Source organism: Myxocyprinus asiaticus, chromosome 40 (genome assembly GCF_019703515.2).
Source record: "Myxocyprinus asiaticus isolate MX2 ecotype Aquarium Trade chromosome 40, UBuf_Myxa_2, whole genome shotgun sequence".
NCBI lineage: Eukaryota > Metazoa > Chordata > Actinopteri > Cypriniformes > Catostomidae > Myxocyprinus > Myxocyprinus asiaticus.
The window spans coordinates 12,159,498-12,179,903 of record NC_059383.1 but is presented as its reverse complement, the minus strand read 5'-3'; the positions used below and the strand labels follow the sequence as shown (position 1 = coordinate 12,179,903).

The window sequence follows — 20,406 nt, the reverse complement described above, 5'->3', positions numbered from 1 at the left end:
AAGTGTAATTCTTACAAAAAAAAAAAAAAATTCCACATTAAAATAAAATCGAATTCAATTTTAAGAGATTAATACTATTTTCTCATCAACCAGCAGGGGGCATTATGTTCTGCAGTCAGGCCGTGATAAACACAGAGAAGAAGATCACAGCGACTCTAATGGTACATGCAGTGTTCAGCTTGAGCTTTGAATGAACTGGATCTTATGTAAGTGAGAAACCTTTATGAATGCATTACTTATAATTACATATGCCTGTCTAGATTAGACGTGTTAGGTCAGATTAATCAATATGTATGATGACGTTAAAAGCATGCTTGCTGTAATCAGATCAGATGTGATTAGAGCATGGGATGCTACTTAATGAGTTTAACATATAGCACAAGCTAAGGAGCTAATGCATGCTTGTTCTCCAATGCAATATGTCAGTTAGACCCATTCATCTCCTACGCATGGTCTGTGAATCTGAAGACAAATTAACTAGTTATTCAAGTGAATTATTTCTTCAGTAGCAGTACATTTACTTAAGTAAAGAAAAATCAGTACTCTTTCAACCACTGGTTAGTTGTATGTCTTTTAAATGAAATGATGCTCAGAAGAGACTGGGATGTTCTTATACTTATCATCTTGTTGTTTATCATGGTTGAGGGTGTTATTTGTTTGTAACAGAAATGTAGCATCCTGACTCATTTTGTTGTGTACTGATCTGTGGCTCTACCAGTGGACCAAATTCATTCCTCTTCTGTTGTTGATGAGGCGTTGCCAAGGTAACATCTCCTCTTAGTGTACTTAATATTCAATGGGAAATTAAACATGAAAGGTGTTGCTCAACTGGAAATGAAAATTCTGTGATTTATTTACTCACACTCATGTTGTTCTAATACCTGCATGACTTTCTTTCTGTAGAGCACTAAAGGAGATGTTGGGCAGAATGACAACCTCAGTCACCTTTCCCTTTCTTTGCATAGACAAAAACATGCAATGAAAGTGAATGATGACTGAGACTAGCATAATGCCTAACATCCCCTTTTGTGTTCCACTGAAGAAATAGTTACACTGGTTTGGAAACATGAGAGTGAGTAGCTAAATGATGTGAATTACCCCTTAAAAAGCACAATAGTTATTGCCCACTTTTTCAGATAGTTTGTTTTGGAAGTGTTATTCCCTTTTAAGTTCTCCACAAGGATTTAGAAAAATTCAGTAATTATTCATAATTGTATACTGTATTTCTAAGCCATGAACCAAACCAAACATTTCCAAGATGAATTGACATTACAAACTTTTATTGAAGCAAAATTTAAGTACACAGTCTTGTACATTTTGTCTTTTTATTTCTAATATATATATATATATATATATATATAATGACTGTGTACTTAAATTCTTTAAAGAGTTAATAAACCACAATATAAAACTATATATAAAATCGACTTGTAGTCATTGAAGAGTAAAACAATATATTTACTTAAATGTAAAATAGTCATATATATATATATAATTTTGGCTGAAAGTGTGATAGATGCTATTTACACTGTTTAAATAGCAACAAAAAGTATCTTCTTCGCACTAAGTGCAAATGGTGTAAGATAGTATTTGCACCCCTAATTAAATACTAGCATACAGTATATGAGCATCACTGCACCATGTTTATTTAGAGTCCCACAGACATCCTGCACCTACCACTAAACCTAACAATAACCTTCCCTTACAAAAATTAACCATGGTTTTACTACAGTAACCATAGTATCACCATGGTATTTTGTATTAAAATCATAGTAACCACAAAATTAAACATGTATTTTACTGTATTAACACCTTATTACTGTAGTAACAGGGTTGTTGTATTAAAACTATGGTTTCTGCCAAAACACATGGTTACTACAATATTACTGTAGTAAAACCATGGTTAAGTTTATCCAGATCAAACCTTTCTCTCAACCCCCTGACCTTCACCATGACCAAATCACTGTGAGGTAATCAACCTTTATATTCATTTTTATTTATTATTCTAAGTGGTGTTATAGGAAATATTAATAGTGGAGACATGAAACAGGATGGGACAAGTGAGACAAAAGCCGGAATCGAACATTGGTCGTTCACACGAAAAAAGCACATCCACACCGTCGTTACACCCCACACCACTGTAGCGACACTAGAGTGCGGTTAGTCTTTTATTTCTGTCTCCAGACTATTTAAGCGCAAATAGCAGCGTTGTGTGGCAGGTGCTATTTACAACTAGTCCAAAAAGTCACTCCATATAATTTAAGTAGTTTGAGAGTGTAGGAAGACTGACTCGATTATGCAATTTGCACCGCTTTCTGGGAGCAGGCGGTTCATTTCCATGGTGCGGGCATGGGGTTCTCTTTAGGACTATGAGTAGTGCGGTTATTCACCAAGAATATGGTGAATAACTTAAATCAAATCAACATAACAAAAATTTATAAAAAATTAATGCTGAATTGATGAACAAATGACACAAAACTATCTTTTACAGCTTTTTCAGCAGCATGTCTGTTTCGGTGATTATCAAGTGGGGCGGACAGGAGTACTCCATTAGCACTCTGTCCGAGGAGGACACAGTTTTGGATCTGAAACAGTCCATTAAATCTCTCACAGGAGTTCTGCCTGAACGACAGAAACTGTTGGGCTTGAAAGTGAAAGGTGGGGAACCAATAGAAACGGACAGATATGCGATATGCCAAGCCTTAAAATGAAATTAAATCCTTAAAGTTTTGGTGTGTCAGCAGGAGCCATGAAGCTGCTTTTGTTCCTGACACCATGTCAATGTTTGACAATCTCTTAAAGGGATAGTTCACCCAAAAATGAAAATGAAAATTTACTCACACTCATGCCATCCCAGATTTGTATGACTTTGTCTTCTGCTGAACACAAATGAAGATTTTTAGAAGAACATCTCAGCTCTGTAGGTCCCTACAATTCAAGTGAATGGTGACCAGAACTTTGAAGCTCCAAAAAAGCACAAAGGCAGCATAAAAATCATCCATAAGACTCCAGTGGTTAAATCTATATCTTCTGAAGCTATATGATAGGTGTGGGTGACAAAACGGGTACAAATTTGTCATCTTTTACTGTTAATCTTCTTTTTCACTTTCACTTCCACATTCTTCCCTTGCGATTTGCATTCTTCATGCATATCGCCACTTATGGGACAGGGCTAGTCAAAGAGAGATTTATAGTAAAAAAAAAAAAAAAAAAGGACAAATATTGATTTGTTTCTCACCCACACCTTTCATATCACTTCTGAAGACATGGATTTAACCACTGGAGTCTTATGGATTACTTTTATGCTGCCTTTATGTTCTAAAGTTCTGCCTTTTGGAGCTTCAAAGTGCTGATCACCATTCACTTGCATTGTGAGGACCTACAGAGCTGAGATTTTCTTGTAAAAATCTTTGTCAGAAGAAAGAAATTTATAGACATCAGGTATGGCATGAGGGTGAGGAAATTAGAGAATTTTCATTTTTGGGTCCCTTTATCTCTTTAAATTTCTTGGGAAAGCATTTTTGTACTTCAGTGCTTATTGAAAAATGGGACAGTCTAGACACTTTAACCCAGCAACAAGAAAAACACTAACTCTTATTTTGTCACTCATCAGGTAAACCAGCAGATGATGATGTCAAGCTTGGTGACTTGAAGTTGAAGCCCAATACCAAAATTATGATGATGGGCACTAGAGAGGAAAGTCTGGTGGGGTTTCAGTTTTTATTTATAACGTGTATATATTATATAACATAAATATACATATTACATAATATGCTTTGACGTTGACTTAATTTTATGGATAGGTGGTGATATATTCTTAATTTAATTATTCAGATTGAGAACTTATGAATTAAATGAAAATATGTAAATAAGAAATATACTGTCCTTTTATGTTTTGCGGTGGGGGGGGTGGCACCCTAAAAAAAAAAACCTCCTGAAAATAAAATCCAGGGGGCAATTATTGCCCCTTTCTGGAAAAGTTAATTTCTGACATTGGAGTCAATGTAAAATAGATGACATTTCTGGTTATACAACTCTGTATATTATACATTTGGCATGCTGTTATTACAGTATGTATCTGAAAGTGGTATTGGAGCACTTACATTAGGGGCCGTTTACACAGGACAAGTTCTTCCATTTAAAAAAAAAATAAAAAATAAAATAAAAAAATAAAAATTAATAATGGAAGGGAATATAAAGCAGTCTTGAGATGTGCTTTTAAAATGTAGACTTTTTTTTTTTTTTTTTTTTTAACTTGACACGGCATAAACGCAGCGTTCCTGGTGCAAGACTGTGCAAAAGACTGTGTCTAGCACGTTTACATAGAAAAACAATTAAAAACAGCACAGATGCACATATATCCTGTGTGAATGGCCCATTAGGATTCAACTAGTAACAGGTTTTGATTTTTCTTTGTTGCAAATCTCATAACCTTTATGTTCCATTTATGTAGGAAGATGTTCTGGCCCCTCCTCCCGAAAACGATGATGTTGTCAATGACTTTGACATTGAAGATGAAGTGACTGAGGTTCAAAACAGGTCAGTGACAGCCCATGTATATTTATTACATGTAGATCTCTGAATGCTGCCAGCATCATACTGTACATTTAGTAACAGAATTTTACAGACCACTGTTTTGACTGGGTATTTTATATTTACTGTATCTACCTTTTAATACAGAGAGGAGAATTTGGCCAAGATCGCTCGTCGGGTGAAAGATTACAAAGTTGACGAGTTAAATCCACCAAGACCAGGAAAAAGACTCCTTGTGTTAGATATTGACTATACGCTCTTTGGTAAGTCTTGAAAGCTCAGACCGCAAGCATTACTCTTGCTGATTGAGTACTTCTGATATTTTGTTCTGTTTGTAAACTAAGAATTTCCTTTCAACAGCACAATTAAACCATACTGCATATTATTTCAAATGTAGATCACAAGTCGTGTGCAGAGACAGGCCAGGAGCTGATGCGACCATATTTACATGAGTTTCTTACATCAGCTTATGAGGATTATGATATTGTCATCTGGTGTAAGTATCCATCTAGCCACTGAAGATTTTCAGACTTTTTTTCAAAGGACTAGAGCTAGTCTTTTGGTTTCATTATCTCTTTCATTCCTTTTCAGCTGCTACGAGTATGAAGTGGATTGATGCTAAAATGAAAGTAGGTCCTTGATAAAGTTTGTCCTTACAGATTAATACTTTTGGTATGTTTTGCTTGGATTAGAATGAATGACTTCCATCTTAATGTGTGATTATGTGCTTAAAGGAGATTCCACTGAAATGTGCAGCTCTCCTGCTTTGTGTGTGTGACTGATATATATCGGTTTTACTGATTAATCGGTCTTTCCCACCATCTTAGTTATCGGTATCGGCAAATCCAATAATGGTTGAGCTCGAGTTTTTATTCTGCCACATGTGCCAGTCAGGTTATGATGGTACTTATGTGATAATTTGGAGTTAGAACTAGCACAACAACATAGACTTTCAAATGCTTTATCCGTAAGAGGAGACTCTAATTTCTTCTACAGCAAATCTTTGATTTTTCATCCACTAAAAATGAGCTTGAGACCTTTGTTAAAGGGATAGTTCACCAAAAAATAAATTCTCTCATCATTGACTCCCCCTCATGCCATCCCAGATGTGTATGACTTTCTTTCTTTTACCGAACACAAAGATTTTTAGGAAAATAATCTCCGCTTTGTAGGTCCATACAATGCAAGTGAATGGTGGCCAGAAATTTGAAGCTCCAAAAAGCACAAAGGCAGCATAAAATAATCCATAAAACTCCAGTGGTCTTATGTCTTCTGAGGTGATATTATAGGTGTGGATGAGAAACAGATCCAAATTGTATTATTATTATTTTATTTTTTTTATTTATTATTATATAAATTCTTCTCCCTGCCCAGTAGGTGGAGATATGCACAAACAATGCAAATCAACACAAAAGAAGAATGTGAAAGTGAAATTGGAGATTTACAGCAAAAAAAGGACTTAAATATTGATCTGTTTCTCACCCACAGCTATCATGTTGCTTCAGAAGACATTGATTAAACCTGGAGTTGTATGGATAACTTATGCTGCCTTTATGTGATTTTTGTTTTTGAGCTTCAAAGTTTTGAAACCTGTTGACTTGCATTGTATGGACCTACAGAGTTGAAAAATATTTCTAAAAATCTTTGTGTTCAGCAGAAGAAAGAAAGTCATACACACCTAGAATGGCATGAGGGTGAGTAAATGAAGACAGAATTTTCATTTTACAGTGACCTATTCCTTTAAATGTCATTGCAAAAATAATGCAGAAAAGAGAATTTAGTTCTGAGATCTAGCATCATTTCTTTGCAGAGACCACATGGTTTGATATTTTGCGATGTAATGCAATGAAATTCATACATTTTCGATTGTGGCTTAGGTGGTCAAAATTCTGAGGCCACTGTTTTACAGTAAATACTTAATATTTAAGGAATAAACATTATAAATAAAAGTAAGCGATTTATGACATTATGGCTTCTGTGGTCTTTTAGGAACTTGGGGTGACGGACAACCCAAACTACAAGATCACCTTCATGCTGGACAGTGCAGCCATGATCACTGTGCACACACCTAAAAGAGGAGTCGTAGAGGTCTGACATGTTCAAATAAAACCATGTCATTTTGTTTCTGTGCTACATCAGTGTGTAACACATGCTTATGTTTCAGGTGAAGCCTTTGGGAGTAATATGGGGTAAATACGGTGAGTTCTACAACAGGAAGAACACAATTATGTTTGACGATATCGGAAGAAACTTCCTCATGAATCCTCAGAATGGACTGAAGGTATGCTGGAAGCTCTGGAGTCAATATTTAGGGGAATGGTTCTCGTAAAAATGAAAATTGTAATCATTTACTCACACTTGTGATGGTCCAAACCTGTATGACTTTCTGTCTTTTGTAGAACACAAAAGGAGATGTTAAACAGTGTTAGCCTAAGTCACCATTCACTTTTATTTTATATGCATCTCTTTTTTTTTCTCTCTCTCTCTCTCTCATTAATGTAAACATGAAATTAATGACATTTTATTTAACTTACTGATGTGTAATGATTTTGTCTTTTTGATCTGCTGTATAAGAGATATGCTATATTAGAATGCTTTCAAACATTCATTCTTTTCTGTGTTTTGGTCACAGATTAGACCATTCATGAAGGCTCACTTAAACCGTGAGAAAGACAAAGAACTGTACAAGTTGTCTCTCTACCTGAAGGAGATCACCAAACTGGATGACTTCTCAGGTCTCAACCACAAGCACTGGGAAAGGTGAAGTGAACAAAAGTACTGGTATCACTGTTTATTATAATGGCTCTCTGAAATACTTGATTCTGATTGGTCAATTGCTGCATTCTGCAATCAAATATTTAGATCATGCTATCATTCGTCCGCTAAACCGTATAATTGACTGTTGTCCCAGGCAATCTATTTCCTAGGCCCCATTTACACCTGTTATTACCCGTTTTGGGCAACTGAATCGCCAATAGACAGATAAATACAGGTGTAAACGGGATCCGAAATATTTTGTGGTCTGGTCACTCACTTCAACCACATTCACCTCTTTTAATTTGAGTTTATCTTGTGTCCTTGACCACAACAGGTACCTCTCAAAGAAACAGGGTCAATAACACTTTTAGCAGTGAGGAGAAGCCATAAGCAATCATCTAGAACAGGATTGGTGCTGGAAACCGCTTTTGGAGCACCTTTTCTTTCTCCGTATCTTGCATGGCTCATTGTACATCTCTCTCTATAGTGGGTCATTACTGGAGGAAAAAAGATTCTAGCACTTGTACTCCTCAAAAGTTTACCTCAATTGTCAATGAAACGCATTCAAGAGATAATTGCATCGACTGCAGCTAAAGCAAGCATGATGATCCTCTTCACTTTCTGCCTGACACTCAACATCCTCTAATTTATGTCAACCATGATCATTTGGTAATATGTAATTGTGTTTTATGGAGTCCTGTTATTATCTGGTTTAACGATAATTTACATGTATTAACTTTTTTAACTCCTGTTGCGTTTTCGTCATAGAAGGATGTATAGTGGATAACTAAGCATCACTATCTTTTAACAATTGAACATCATTTCAGATTTTTACATGCAGTATATCATAGAACTGATGATGAAGTTTGAATGGTACTCATGAAAGGAAGGTGTAATTGATCAACATCTTGAATATGACCAGTTGAACTGGTTGTGTCTTTAAAGAAGCAAAGAGATGCATTTCAGACAGCACATACACTAAGAGGTCTATAGATTTAGCTGCTTTGGCCAGGTTAAAACATGAAATTATCCAAATGAACAATGATGGACATTTATGTTTACATGCGTGTGTTTTTTTTTTTAAATACAGGATATAGTTCATAAAGAGTTCACGCAAAAAAAAACAAAAAAAAAACTCATCATTTACTTGCCCTCATGCCGTCTTAAACTCGTATGACTTTCTTTCATCTGCAGAACAAACAGATTTTTTGTTTTTTAAGGAGATATGTTTATATCCGTACAATGCAAGTCAATGGGGTCCAACAGGTTCAAGCACCACAAAGGACATACAGGCAGCAGAATGGTAATCCATACAACTCAGTTGGTTTAATCTATGTTTTCTGAAGCGATCCAAATGATTTTGGGTGAGAATAGCACGAAATATACGGAAATAATACAACTGCAGTCTCCTTGGTGCGATCATGATTTGGAGTGCGATTACACTGCCTCTCACTTGGTGCATGCTCAGAGTGTTACATTTTGGTCTGTTACTCACCCAAAACTGATCAAATTTCTTCAGTAGACATGGATTAAACCACTTGAGTAAAATTGATTACCTTTATGCTGCCTTTATGACCTCTTTGGAGCTTGAAAGTGTTGGACCCCATTGACTTTCATTGTATGGAGATATTCACCTCATATCCCCATCAAAATATCTTTGTGTTCTGCAGAAGACAGAATGTCATAAGAGTTTTAGATGGCATAAGGGTGAGTCAAAGAGAGAATTTCCATTTTTTGGGTGAGCTATTCCTTTAACAGAATGCTATGAATTTAGTGTGATTTCTGTTGGCCTTATATCAAATTAGTCTATGGGGATTGAAATGATTGTGGCCTCCAGTTACCAAAACTTTGCTAACTTACATTTTTGTACCTTTGACATTGAAGCTTGAAGTTGAAGTGTTTTTTTTTTTTTTTTCTCCTCAATTTCAAATTTTGATTTCTTTATCAATGTTGGTGTTTTCACTCATAACCAGTATTGCATTTTGTGAAACTGCATTTCTGCCAGTATGTAAGCAATTGTAAATTAAACTAAATTGGTTTTACAATAGTTTGTGTGCGGGTTTTACAGACAACAGAGCTTTACATAAAGCCTTACTTGTGCTAACATAACATTACTGTAGGTTCCTTTAAGCAAATGTTCATGCGTTTGATGACATTTTATGAGCCAAACTAGAACTTATTAAAAGTACTTATTTGTATGGATATGTGTTAGGGATTCATGTGTCCTAACCTTAATTTATTTGTAATTTATATATAAATATATATATACACACACACTGGCGGCCAGAAGTTTGGAATAAAGTACAGATTTTGCTGTAAGGAAGGAAATTCATACTTTAATTCACCAAAGTGGCATTCATCTGATCACAAAGTATAGTCAGGACATTACTGATGGACAAAACAGCACCATCACAATCTGAAAAAAGTCATTTGATCAAATCTAGACAGGCCCCATTTCCAGCAGCCATCACTCCAACACCTTATCCTTGAGTAATCATGCTAAATTGCTAATTTGGTACTAGAAAATCACTTTCCATTATATCAAACACTGCTGAAAGCTATTTGGTTCGTTAAATGAAGCTTAACATTGTCTTTGTGTTTGTTTTTGAGTTGCCACAGTATGCAATAGACTGGCATGTCTAAAGGTCAATATTAGGTCAATAATGGCAAAAAAGAAACGGCTTTCTCTAGAAACTTGTCAGTCAATCATTGTTTTGAGGAATGAAGGCTATAACTGAAGATTTCATACAGAGGTGTACACTACAGTCTTCAAAGACAAAGGACAACTGGCTCTAACAAGGACAGAAAGAGATGTGGAAGGCCAGATGTACAACTAAACAAGAGGATAAGTACATCAGAGTCTCTAGTTTGAGAAATAGACACCTCACATGTCCTCAGCTGACAGCTTCATTGAATTCTACCTGCTCAACACCAGTTTCATGTACAACAGTAAAGAGAAGACTCGGGTGCAGGACTTATGAGAATATTTGCAAAGAAAAAGCCACTTTTGAAACAGAAAATCAAAAAGAAAAGGTTAGAGTGGGCAAAGAAGCACAGACATTGGACAACAGATAGCCAAGGATCTGCAAAGCTGTCTTTGCTGCACGTGGAGGGTTTTTTGATGAGAACTCTTTGAAGTAGTTTAAGAATTTTTTTTAATTTTTTTTTTAATTGTAATAGTAATATTTCAGGTTATTAATGTCCTGACTATACACTGTGATTCACTTTGGAGAATAAAAGTACCAATTTCTTTCCATAAGAGCAAAATCTGTACATTATTCCAAACTTTTGGCCGCTAGTGTGTGTGTATATGTATATATATATATATATATACATACATATATATATATATATATATATATATATATAAAAAATCAGGGTTGGAAGGGTTACTTTTGAAATGTATTCCACTACAGATTACAGAATACATGCTGTAAAATGTAATTTGTAACGTATTCCATTAGATTACTCAAGGTCAGTAACGTATTCTAAATACTTTGGATTACTTCTTCAGCACTGGTAGATTTTTTCACTTGTTTTGACTATAAAAACTCTGCCAGTACAGTAAGACAAAATATACATGTTAAAAATACATTCTCTGAAAAACCTAAATATCTTATGCAGTGTTGTTTCTAAAACAAGATAAATCAAATTGATCTTATTTTAAAGATTTTTAGATATTTTTACAGGACAACAATACAAAAATTATTATCAAGAATATGATTTTTGCCCTAATATCAAAGGTCTTACTAGAAAAAAAGAAATTATGTTCCAACGTGAATTTTCTTGATAAAAAATATGATCGTGCCTGGTAACGTCCATGTAAAATGGCTAGAAATAGCATTTTAGCTTTGCGTAAAGCTGACAATTTACACAAGGTTTATTTCTATTTCTTCTGCTCCAAACTTACTACAAACTTACTTCTCTGTCTGCTTGTATGAATGTAACACATCATAAGAAAGTGTTTCACTGCTGTTCAAATGGACTTTGGATCGCATCATTTATATGTATAAATGTTTTCCATCTGAAAGCACTAAATATTGAATGAAACAAATGACAATAAAATACAAAGTAATCTCTTCAGTAATCAAAATACTTTTTGAATGTAACTGTATTCTAATTACCAATGGTTTAAACTGTAACAGTAGTGGAATACAGTTACTTATATTTTGTATTTTAAATATGTATTCCCATTACATGTATTCCCTTACTCCCCAACCCTGTATATAAATATAGATACATACATAGATAGATAGATAGATAGAAGCAAGAATTTATTAAAACAGGAACGACTGATGGACTTTTCCACTTATTGCTTTTCAACACATTAGATGTGTTGTTTAGCTTAAGTTTTGTGACACCACATGAATTTCAGTGTTGACATACAGAGAGACCATCAATAATCTAGTAAGTGAATAATAAGTGGAAAAATAGGTTTGTTAATTTTCTTTTTCACTTTATTGCATATAAATAAGACAAATAATACCATCCTGACAACCTTTGATAGAACAAACCAGCAATCTTTAAATGAAAATCTCTCTCTTAAAAAAAAAAAAAAAACTCTAAAAACAATGGCCAACCAAAATATTTTGATGATCTGGAAAAACATTGCACAAATTTTATCCCGGAACATATCAATAATACATATAAATATGATGTTTATAGCTGCAATATTTTGTCAGGAATAGAAAGCAGATGCAAGTATTATCAAGCTGAGTGCTGTGTTCCCTTGAGAAGACCTGCATTTATAAAACAAAGTGTTAACAAATGTCAGTGGGCACCCAAATAATATAGCAATAAAACAATTAACTAAACAAAATCAATTTGGTCATTAAAAAACAAAACAGCACTCACCTTTTATTGCTTTGAGCTGTGCCGGTGTTTTCTGTTGTTACACAATAGATACAGAATGTAGTATGAGTGCCATGCTCCATATTTTTATAAAACGCATAATTACTAGATGTATTAAACTGTACTTACTGATGATGGTGACTCCAGTCACTCCAAATGTTTTTAGTTAACGGGTCCTGAGCTCGTACGCAGAAGGTATATGTTTTCTTGTTGTTCACCTTGTATTGTGTCTCGTTGATTTCATTTTTCTATGAATTCAGAGAAATCAACATGTTTGACATTTTTTTCTCACCTAGCCAGACCTTTGACCAAATGGCAAAAGGTCCTGTCCGTTTTGCAGATTATTTTGACCAAGAACCGGCCACTACCGCCACAAGCAATAACAGTTTGTTTTGTTTGCTGTTTCGGGGTGGTTTTATATTAGATAAATTACACTATAATAATAGACCTACATAAATAGCTGAATAGACAGTTCTGTTTGTGGATATAGTTTACTTGCTACCTCTGAATATATTTCTAATATTTGAGGTCATGGACCTGGCAAACCTTGGCAAAACAAGTTATTATTTCATCACAAGCACTCATTGTATCAGCTTGGTACCTTATAAACACAACTTTGTTTCCAGGTGGACTGATAAAAAAATAAATAAATAAATAAATAAAAAAAAACGATGTGCTCTCATTCGCAAAAGTTGATTAATGTCAGCTAATCAGATTACAGCTCAAGAAAGTGCTTGTTTTGTATGCAATATGCACCAGACGTTAGTAAACGGGCTGTGGACGGTCCATGGGCGTGGCATCTGAGACTACAAAAGAAACAACAAACACATCAATTACATCTGAAAAAGCACAGAGAAAGTGGCTTACTTCAACTCGACTTCCTGTGTAGTCACAGCTGTTGTTGTAAGGAACTACTTTCACTTCATAGGACAGGGGAAAGTAACTGCATGGGAACATCCACGTCTCAGGGGGGTGCCACTCAAACATGTCACCTTCAATCTTGGTAATGCTGACTTTATCTGGCTTGACTAAGGGTTTGAGATAATAGGGTTAGTGTTAGGGCTGAAACAGCTGTATAATGGAAAATTGACAGTCTAGTACCAGACTTAATTGTTACTGATTTTTCAGTTTTGGTAATGATTTTATTACAATACACAGTGGCCCCAAAAGTATTTGGACACATAAAGGAATAGTTCACCCAAAAGTGAACATTCTCTCATAATGTCATTCTCTCATAATTCCATCCCAGATGTGTATGACTTTCTTCTGCTGAACAAAAATGAAGATTTTTAGAAGAATATCTCAGCTCTGTAGGTCCATACAATGTCAGTGAATGGTGACCAAAACTTTGAAGCTCCTAAAAGTATTTAAAGGCAGCATTAAAGTAATCCAAATGACTCCATTGGTTAAATTAATGTCTTCTAAAGTGATATGATAGGTGTGAGTGAGAAACAGATACATATTTATGTCCTTTTTCACTATAAATCTCCACCTTTGATCAGCCCCTACCAGTAAGTGGCGATAAGCACAAAGAATGCAAATCACCAAAAAAAAAAAAAAAAAAAAACAAGAATGTGGAAGTGAAAGTGAAAATGGAGATTTATAGTAAAAAAATGGTTTGAATGTGATGGCCAAATGGCATTTATTTTAAGGAAAGGTAGCACAAACACACTTTTCAAAAGCAAACATGTCACCAAAAGAAGTTTGCAAATCAAAACTGATAGCCCATAGTCTGCAGCATGTAGGCTACATGGCATGTCACAACCACTAGGGGGCGCACCAAACTCTTACCGATGTCTCGAATGAGGAAACTTCTGTGGTGCTCCTCCAACCGGTATAGATTTCTGACCAACAGCGTGAGATTGATGCCCCTTGACTCCTCAGAGTATGGACAGTGATCCTTGTCAATACAAGTCAGTCCAGAGATATTAGAGTCCAGAGTGCAGTTGATGACACTAGAATTTCTGTATAAAGAAAGGTCCAGTTTACAACTCGTGTACTGTTTCAACATAAGCCTTTTAAAATGTTTGTACTCAATTGAATAATCCAGAATTAGAATAATTATCAATAATTACCGGATTGCTGCGAAATATACCACAGCTCTTTGGGTCCTTTCCTGGTGCCATTTCCAAGAGCAATGAAAATGTCCACTATAGTTTCTTGCAGTACAAGAAACAAATTCTTGATGGAAAGTTATTAATATATTATTAAGATATTATTAATCATAATAACAAAAACAGTATTTTATTATTAGAAAAGCTTTAGTAAGATGTTCTATATAATTACATATTAAGTACACTATTCATTAGAATAACTCTGCAAGTACATATGTAATTACACTGTAATACAAACATTTGAGTTTGACTAAGAAATATTCTTCTTCTAATGCAATGGCATTCATACCCTTTCATATTCATATTGATTCATACATTTTCATTTTCATTTATATTAAGTAAATTGTTCATTAGAATAGCTCAGTAATTACATATGTAATTACACTGTAATACAAACAATGTAAAGTTTGACTAAGAAATATTCTTCACATTACCTCTGTCATTGGAATGCATGAGAACACCTCTAGGAAACGCTACTGGATGGACCAGTAGTAGTGTGTAATTCAGGAGATCTCCATTTGGTCTGTGACAGGTAAAGTTTCCACCACGTAAACCATCTATTGTAACAGTAATGCGGTTTCCACTCTCAGCAATGCGTTCCCCGTTCCTCTCCCATTGAATGTCTTCTCCCTCAAACTGCTCTCCACAATGTACTGACACTTCAGTACTAGACAGATCTGACACCTCCAAAACCAGAACTAAAACAGTAATTACAACAATGCAACTTAATTTCATCTGATATTAAATGATTAATGTATTTTATAACCAGCCATATTGGATGTACACCTTCTCATAAATAATGAGCAGCAACCATTTTTGAGAAATGTGCTATACTATTATAAGTTTAATTTGATCTTAATGTACATTGTATTGGCATAATACAATAAGTAACCTACTAATGAACTACCTGTACTCAGTCTGTGGAGTTATTTGAAATTACTACATATTACGGTACTAAAATAATTAATTATAGGAACATGAAATGTTTGTAAAATAGACACTAACATTCAACTACTTGAATGTACATGATCTGTTAAGCAATAGATGTTTTTTTATATATATATTTTATATATACACTGATCAGCCAAAACATTAAAACCACCTGTCTAATATTGGGTCACCCTCGTGCCAACGAAACAGCCCCAACCCGCATCTCAGAATAGCATTCTGAGATGCTATTCTTCTCACCACAATTGTACAGAGTGGTTATCTGAGTTACCGTAGACTTTGTCAGTTCGAACCAGTCTGGCCATTCTCTGTTGACCTCTCTCATCAACAAGGCATTTCCGTCCACAGAACTGCTGCTTACTGGATGTTTTTTGTTTTTGGCACCATTTGGAGTAAATTTTAGAGACTGTTGTGTGTGAAAATCCCAGGAGATCAGCAGTTACAGAAATACTCAAACCAGCTCATCTGGCACCAACAATCATCCATGCGATTATCTAATCAGCCAATCGTGTGACAGCAGTGCAGTGCATAAAATCAATCAGATACGGGTCAGGAGCTTCAGTTAATGTTCACATCAACCATCAGAATGGGGAAAACATTTAATCTCAATGATTTGGACCGTGGCATGATTGTTGGTGCCAGACGGGCTGGTTTGAGTATTTCTGTAACTGTTAATCTCCTGGGATTTTCACACTCAACGGTCTCTAGAATGTACTCCAAATGGTGCCAAAAACAAAACACATCCAGTGAGCGGCAGTTCTGTGGATGGAAATGCCTTGTTGATGAGAGAGGTCAACAGAGTTTAAAGTCATAGGTTGCAGATCAGATCAGATCAGCTATGCATCAATAGTCACCATTTGATTTGATGAACCTCAATGAAGTGCTGCCTGCCATTTGGAGGACCATTTGCAGAATAAGAAAGACAACCTTCTTCATCTAAACAAACAAAAAATATATTTTTAAAACCATAAATAAGTACAAATCATGAAGACATAAAAATGTATTGTGAAGATAATAAACACTCAAAAAAAAAAAAAAAAAAAAAAAATTGAAGCTATACAATAGTAAATTCTTAAATGCATATAAGCTGATGTGAAAGACACCTGACTCTTACCTTGAGAACTGTTTGAGTTGTAGTGACCTGCTCCCCTTTCACTGCAGTAGTTTACGACCTGAATGGCATTTATATATACATGTAATACAGAAGTGTGAATTTCCAATAAGCAGAAGTTTTAAAATTTAAACAAAGGGATCTGGAAACCAATGTGGTGAAGCCAGTTTTAAATTGGGATTTCCATGAGTTGTTTAACAGTGTTTTTTATGTGTTAGGGGCTTTAACTGGAGGATTTGTTGTATAAGAATGAAATACCTTACAGGTCATCTCTCACAATTAAATCATCTTCACTCACTGAAATATATTGTGGTATTTTTATGATTCATGTTTTCACTGCCATTGCTATATTATGATTTTTTCTTTCTGTTTTTTTCACTTTCAGTATTTTGTCAGTCAAATCCCCTCAAAATTATTAAAGCTATCAGATAACCAATATGTTGTGTCGTTTCTTTAACTCAGCCTCATGTTGTTTCAAACCCTATGCCTTTCTTTTCTCTGTGGAACACTAAAGGAGATTTTAGGAAAAATGTTAGCCTCAGTCACCACTCACTTTCATTGCTTACAATGCAAGTGAATGGTGAACATTTAGCCTGACATCTCCTTTTGTGTTCAAAAGAGAAAAGTCAAACAGGTTTTAAAAAAAAAAAAACAATGAAGCCATGTACATGATGAGAGAATTTTCATTTTTGTCTGAACTATCCCTTTAATAATGAGATACGTAAATAAACTAAATAAATTAGTTTAACAATGATTTTAAGCGGAAGCCAAGCAACAACAATTCTGTTTTGTTTTTTCCATGTTTCTGTAGACATTTTCACATTTGAGCTCATATACAGTATACGTTATGTGAGGCAAATCAAAAACACAACACTTGCAAACACATTTAAATGAACCCAAGAGGGAACATAAATTAGGTCGTCATTGCCAACTGCAATGTAGAGCATGTCAATTTGAATAGAAAAACAACAGAACATGCATATATTTAGAGTAACCACATATAGTGGCGCTTGTGCGGATGCCACAATTTATTACTGCAGTATCAGTGTATAGTTAGTGACGTGACAGAGATGTGACCGCAAGAGAAAGTGTTCACCTTTATCAACGTAGTTGTCACTCATTAACCACAAACTAGTACTCAATTAAAAAACCAAAGGGAATTCCAAGTTTCTCATTTACATGACCATAAACAATGAAACTATAGCAATGTGTGGCTGAAAGCCACTTTGACTTTTAAACACCTTTTAACATTAAAGCTACAAAACCCAGTGGCAGATTTAGGCATGGGCAGCAGCCTGGGGTGTCGCCCAGGGCGCCATATAAGAATACAGTGCATCCGGAAAGTATTCACAGCACTTCACTTTTTCCACATTTTGTTATGTTACAGCCTTATTCCAAAATGGATTAAATTCATTATTTTCCTCAAAATTCTACAAACAATACCCCATAATGACAACGTGAAAGAAGTTTGTTTGAAATCTTTGCAAATTTATTAAAAATAAAAAACAAAAAAAATCACATGTACATAAGTATTCACAGCCTTTGCCATGACACTCAAAATTGAGCTCAGGTGCTTCCTGTTTCCACTGATCATCCTTGTGATGTTTCTACAACTTGATTGGAGTCCACCTGTGGTAAATTCCGTTGATTGGACATGATTTGGAAAGGCACACACCTGTCTATATAAGGTCCCACAGTTCACAGTGCATGTCAGAGCACAAACCAAGCCATGAAGTCCAAGGAATTGTCTGTAGACCTCCGAGACAGGATTGTATCGAGGCACAGATCTGGGGAAGGGTACAGAAAAATTTCTGCAGCGTTGAAGGTCCCAATGAGCACAGTGGCCTCCATCATCCATAAATGGAAGAAGTTTGGAACCACCAGGACTCTTCCTAGAGCTGGCCGCCCGACCAAACTGAGCGATCGGGGGAGAAGGGCCTTAGTCAGGGAGGTGACCAAGAACCCGATGGTCACTCTGACAGAGCTCCAGCGTTTCTCTGTGGAGAGAGGAGTACCTTCCAGAAGAACAACCATCTCTGCAGCACTCCACCAATCAGGCCTGTATGGTAGAGTGGCCAGACGGAAGCCACTCCTCAGTAAAAGGCACATGACAGCCCGTCTGGAGTTTGCCAAAAGGCACCTGAAGGACTCTCAGACTATAAGAAACAAATATTGAACTCTTTGGCCTGAATGGCAAGCATCATGTCTGGAGGAAACCAGGCACCGCTCATCACCTGGCCAATACCATCCCTACAGTGAAGCATGGTGGTGGCAGCATCATGCTGTGGGGATGTTTTTCAGCGGCAGGAACTGGGAGTCTAGTCAGGATCGAGGGAAAGATAAATGCAGCAATGTACAGAGACATCCTTGATGAAAACCTGCTCCAGAGCGCTCTGGACCTCAGACTGGGGCGAAGGTTCATCTTCCAACAGGACAACGACCCTAAGCACACAGCCAAGATAACAAAGGAGTGGCTATGGGACAACTCTGTGAATGTCCTTGAGTGGCCCAGCCAGAGCCCAGACTTGAACCCGATTGAACATCTCTGGAGAGGTCTGAAAATGGCTGTGCACCGACGCTCCCCATCCAACCCGATGGAGCTTGAGAGGTCCTGCAAAGAAGAATGGGAGAAACTGCCCCAAAATAGGTGTGCCAAGCTTGTAGCATCATACTCAAAAGACTTGAGGCTGTAATTGGTGCCAAAGGTGCTTCAGCAAAGTATTGAGCAAAGGCTGTGAATACTTAGGTACATGTGATTTTTTTCATTTTTTATTTTTAATAAATTTGCAAAGATTTCAAACAAACTTCTTTCACGCTGACATTATGGGGTATTGTTTGTAGAATTTTGAGGAAAATAATGAATTTAATCCATTTTGGAATAAGGCTGTAACATAACAAAATGTGGAAAAAGTGCTGTGAATACTTTCCGGATGCACTGTATACGCCATGCAAGAACCGCCACTGTCAAAACATGCAGGTTATATTTGGCAACCTAGTCTCATAGAATGAACATATATTTTTGCAAACTGACTTTTATGTGCCGCATTCAATGCTGCGCAGCAGTTTCCTGTTTAAATGAACACTAGAGGGGCTACAACAACTGTGCGTTTTGTTCACTTTCACATAAATCCCGACTACAATGGCTGATTATGACTTTAACTCTTATTTTTCATTCTATTATTCACACACTGCAATCAAATATTTTTACTACTACGCATCATTTGAAAAATGATACATTTTATCCTCTGTATTACAGACCCACCTACATTTACACACTAATTCCAACATGAATCGCTTGCGCGGTAGCTCACCTGATAGCAATGGCAATTTCTCAGGGCCAGCAAAGCCTTCTCTGCTGGTGTAACATGCCTAATAAATAAATATTTTTTCATCCTTTCATTCTCATTGACCTTTTTGCCTATGTATTTTCAATCGCTTTCTACTCCTAATTCATCTACAAACGAATAGCAAAAAACAAAAAGTTTATCCAATCAGAAATTATTCCTCAATGCTTACAAGCGAAGTGTGACAATTGTTTCACAAATTACATGCCCGAAGCCATGCTCCTTAGCCAAAGCACTGCGTGAGTCTGAGCTCCATCCCGTCAGGCCTTCAGAATTTCTGCAGAATCCCTCAACACTGAATAGGCATCTAAAGTCAGATTGTCAGATTCATCAGCCAATCAGATTGATTTATTTGTTCTTGGTGGGTGTGGTCTTTAGGATATGTCCCTATCTAGGCCTTCTAGCTGGCCTTGAGTGACGCAATCACGCTTTTAAGTGATTTACGTAATCTGAAAGCGAAGAGCGTGAGATCTTGCTGATGAGTTGGCTATCACTGCCACATCACCATTGAGAAAGAGATCCTTATGGATTTAAAAACCTAAGATGTTCTGCATGATCGTGCAATTGATTAATTAAACAGGAAATGGGGGCTGATTTTCACTTCAAGCAAATTGGTAAGTGCTTTTTGCATTGTTATAGCAACATCAAGAGTTTTCTAAGTGTAAATTAGGCTGTTTGCTCCTCTGTCAAGCTCTTGAAGTTTGCAGACGACACCACTGTCATCGGCCTCATCCGAGATGACGATGAG

At 36.0% G+C, this 20,406-nt stretch overlaps 2 protein-coding genes across 4 annotated transcripts; one reads left to right on the top strand and one right to left on the bottom strand.

Moving 5' to 3' along the window:
• Positions 1–107: 107 nt before the first annotated feature.
• On the top strand, positions 108–9,337 carry ublcp1 (ubiquitin-like domain containing CTD phosphatase 1). 3 transcript variants are annotated; one of them, XM_051681288.1, is made up of 12 exons: positions 108–206; positions 667–764; positions 2,492–2,658; positions 3,614–3,700; positions 4,458–4,539; positions 4,681–4,796; positions 4,931–5,029; positions 5,125–5,162; positions 6,523–6,621; positions 6,698–6,814; positions 7,166–7,293; positions 7,625–9,337. In XM_051681288.1, exons 3-12 carry the CDS (start codon positions 2,505–2,507, stop codon positions 7,650–7,652), a joined length of 948 nt encoding a protein of 315 aa, XP_051537248.1. In that variant the 5' UTR covers positions 108–206; positions 667–764; positions 2,492–2,504; the 3' UTR covers positions 7,653–9,337. The 3 variants fall into 3 exon arrangements, with proteins under 3 accessions (XP_051537248.1, XP_051537246.1, XP_051537247.1); XM_051681286.1 differs by having other exon boundaries at positions 3,614–3,705; positions 4,454–4,539; XM_051681287.1 differs by lacking the exon at positions 667–764 and having other exon boundaries at positions 149–206; positions 3,614–3,705; positions 4,454–4,539.
• Positions 9,338–11,567: 2,230 nt separating this feature from the next.
• On the bottom strand, positions 11,568–16,391 carry LOC127431061 (interleukin-12 subunit beta-like). Its single transcript, XM_051681290.1, has 9 exons — positions 16,318–16,391; positions 16,058–16,139; positions 14,690–14,953; positions 14,217–14,322; positions 13,933–14,105; positions 13,009–13,169; positions 12,271–12,389; positions 12,145–12,175; positions 11,568–12,029 (listed from the first exon to the last, which is right to left on the bottom strand). The coding sequence occupies exons 2-8, from the start codon at positions 16,137–16,139 to the stop codon at positions 12,148–12,150; spliced, it is 933 nt and encodes a 310-aa protein (XP_051537250.1). The 5' UTR covers positions 16,318–16,391; the 3' UTR covers positions 11,568–12,029; positions 12,145–12,147.
• Between the last annotated feature and the right edge of the window lie 4,015 nt (positions 16,392–20,406).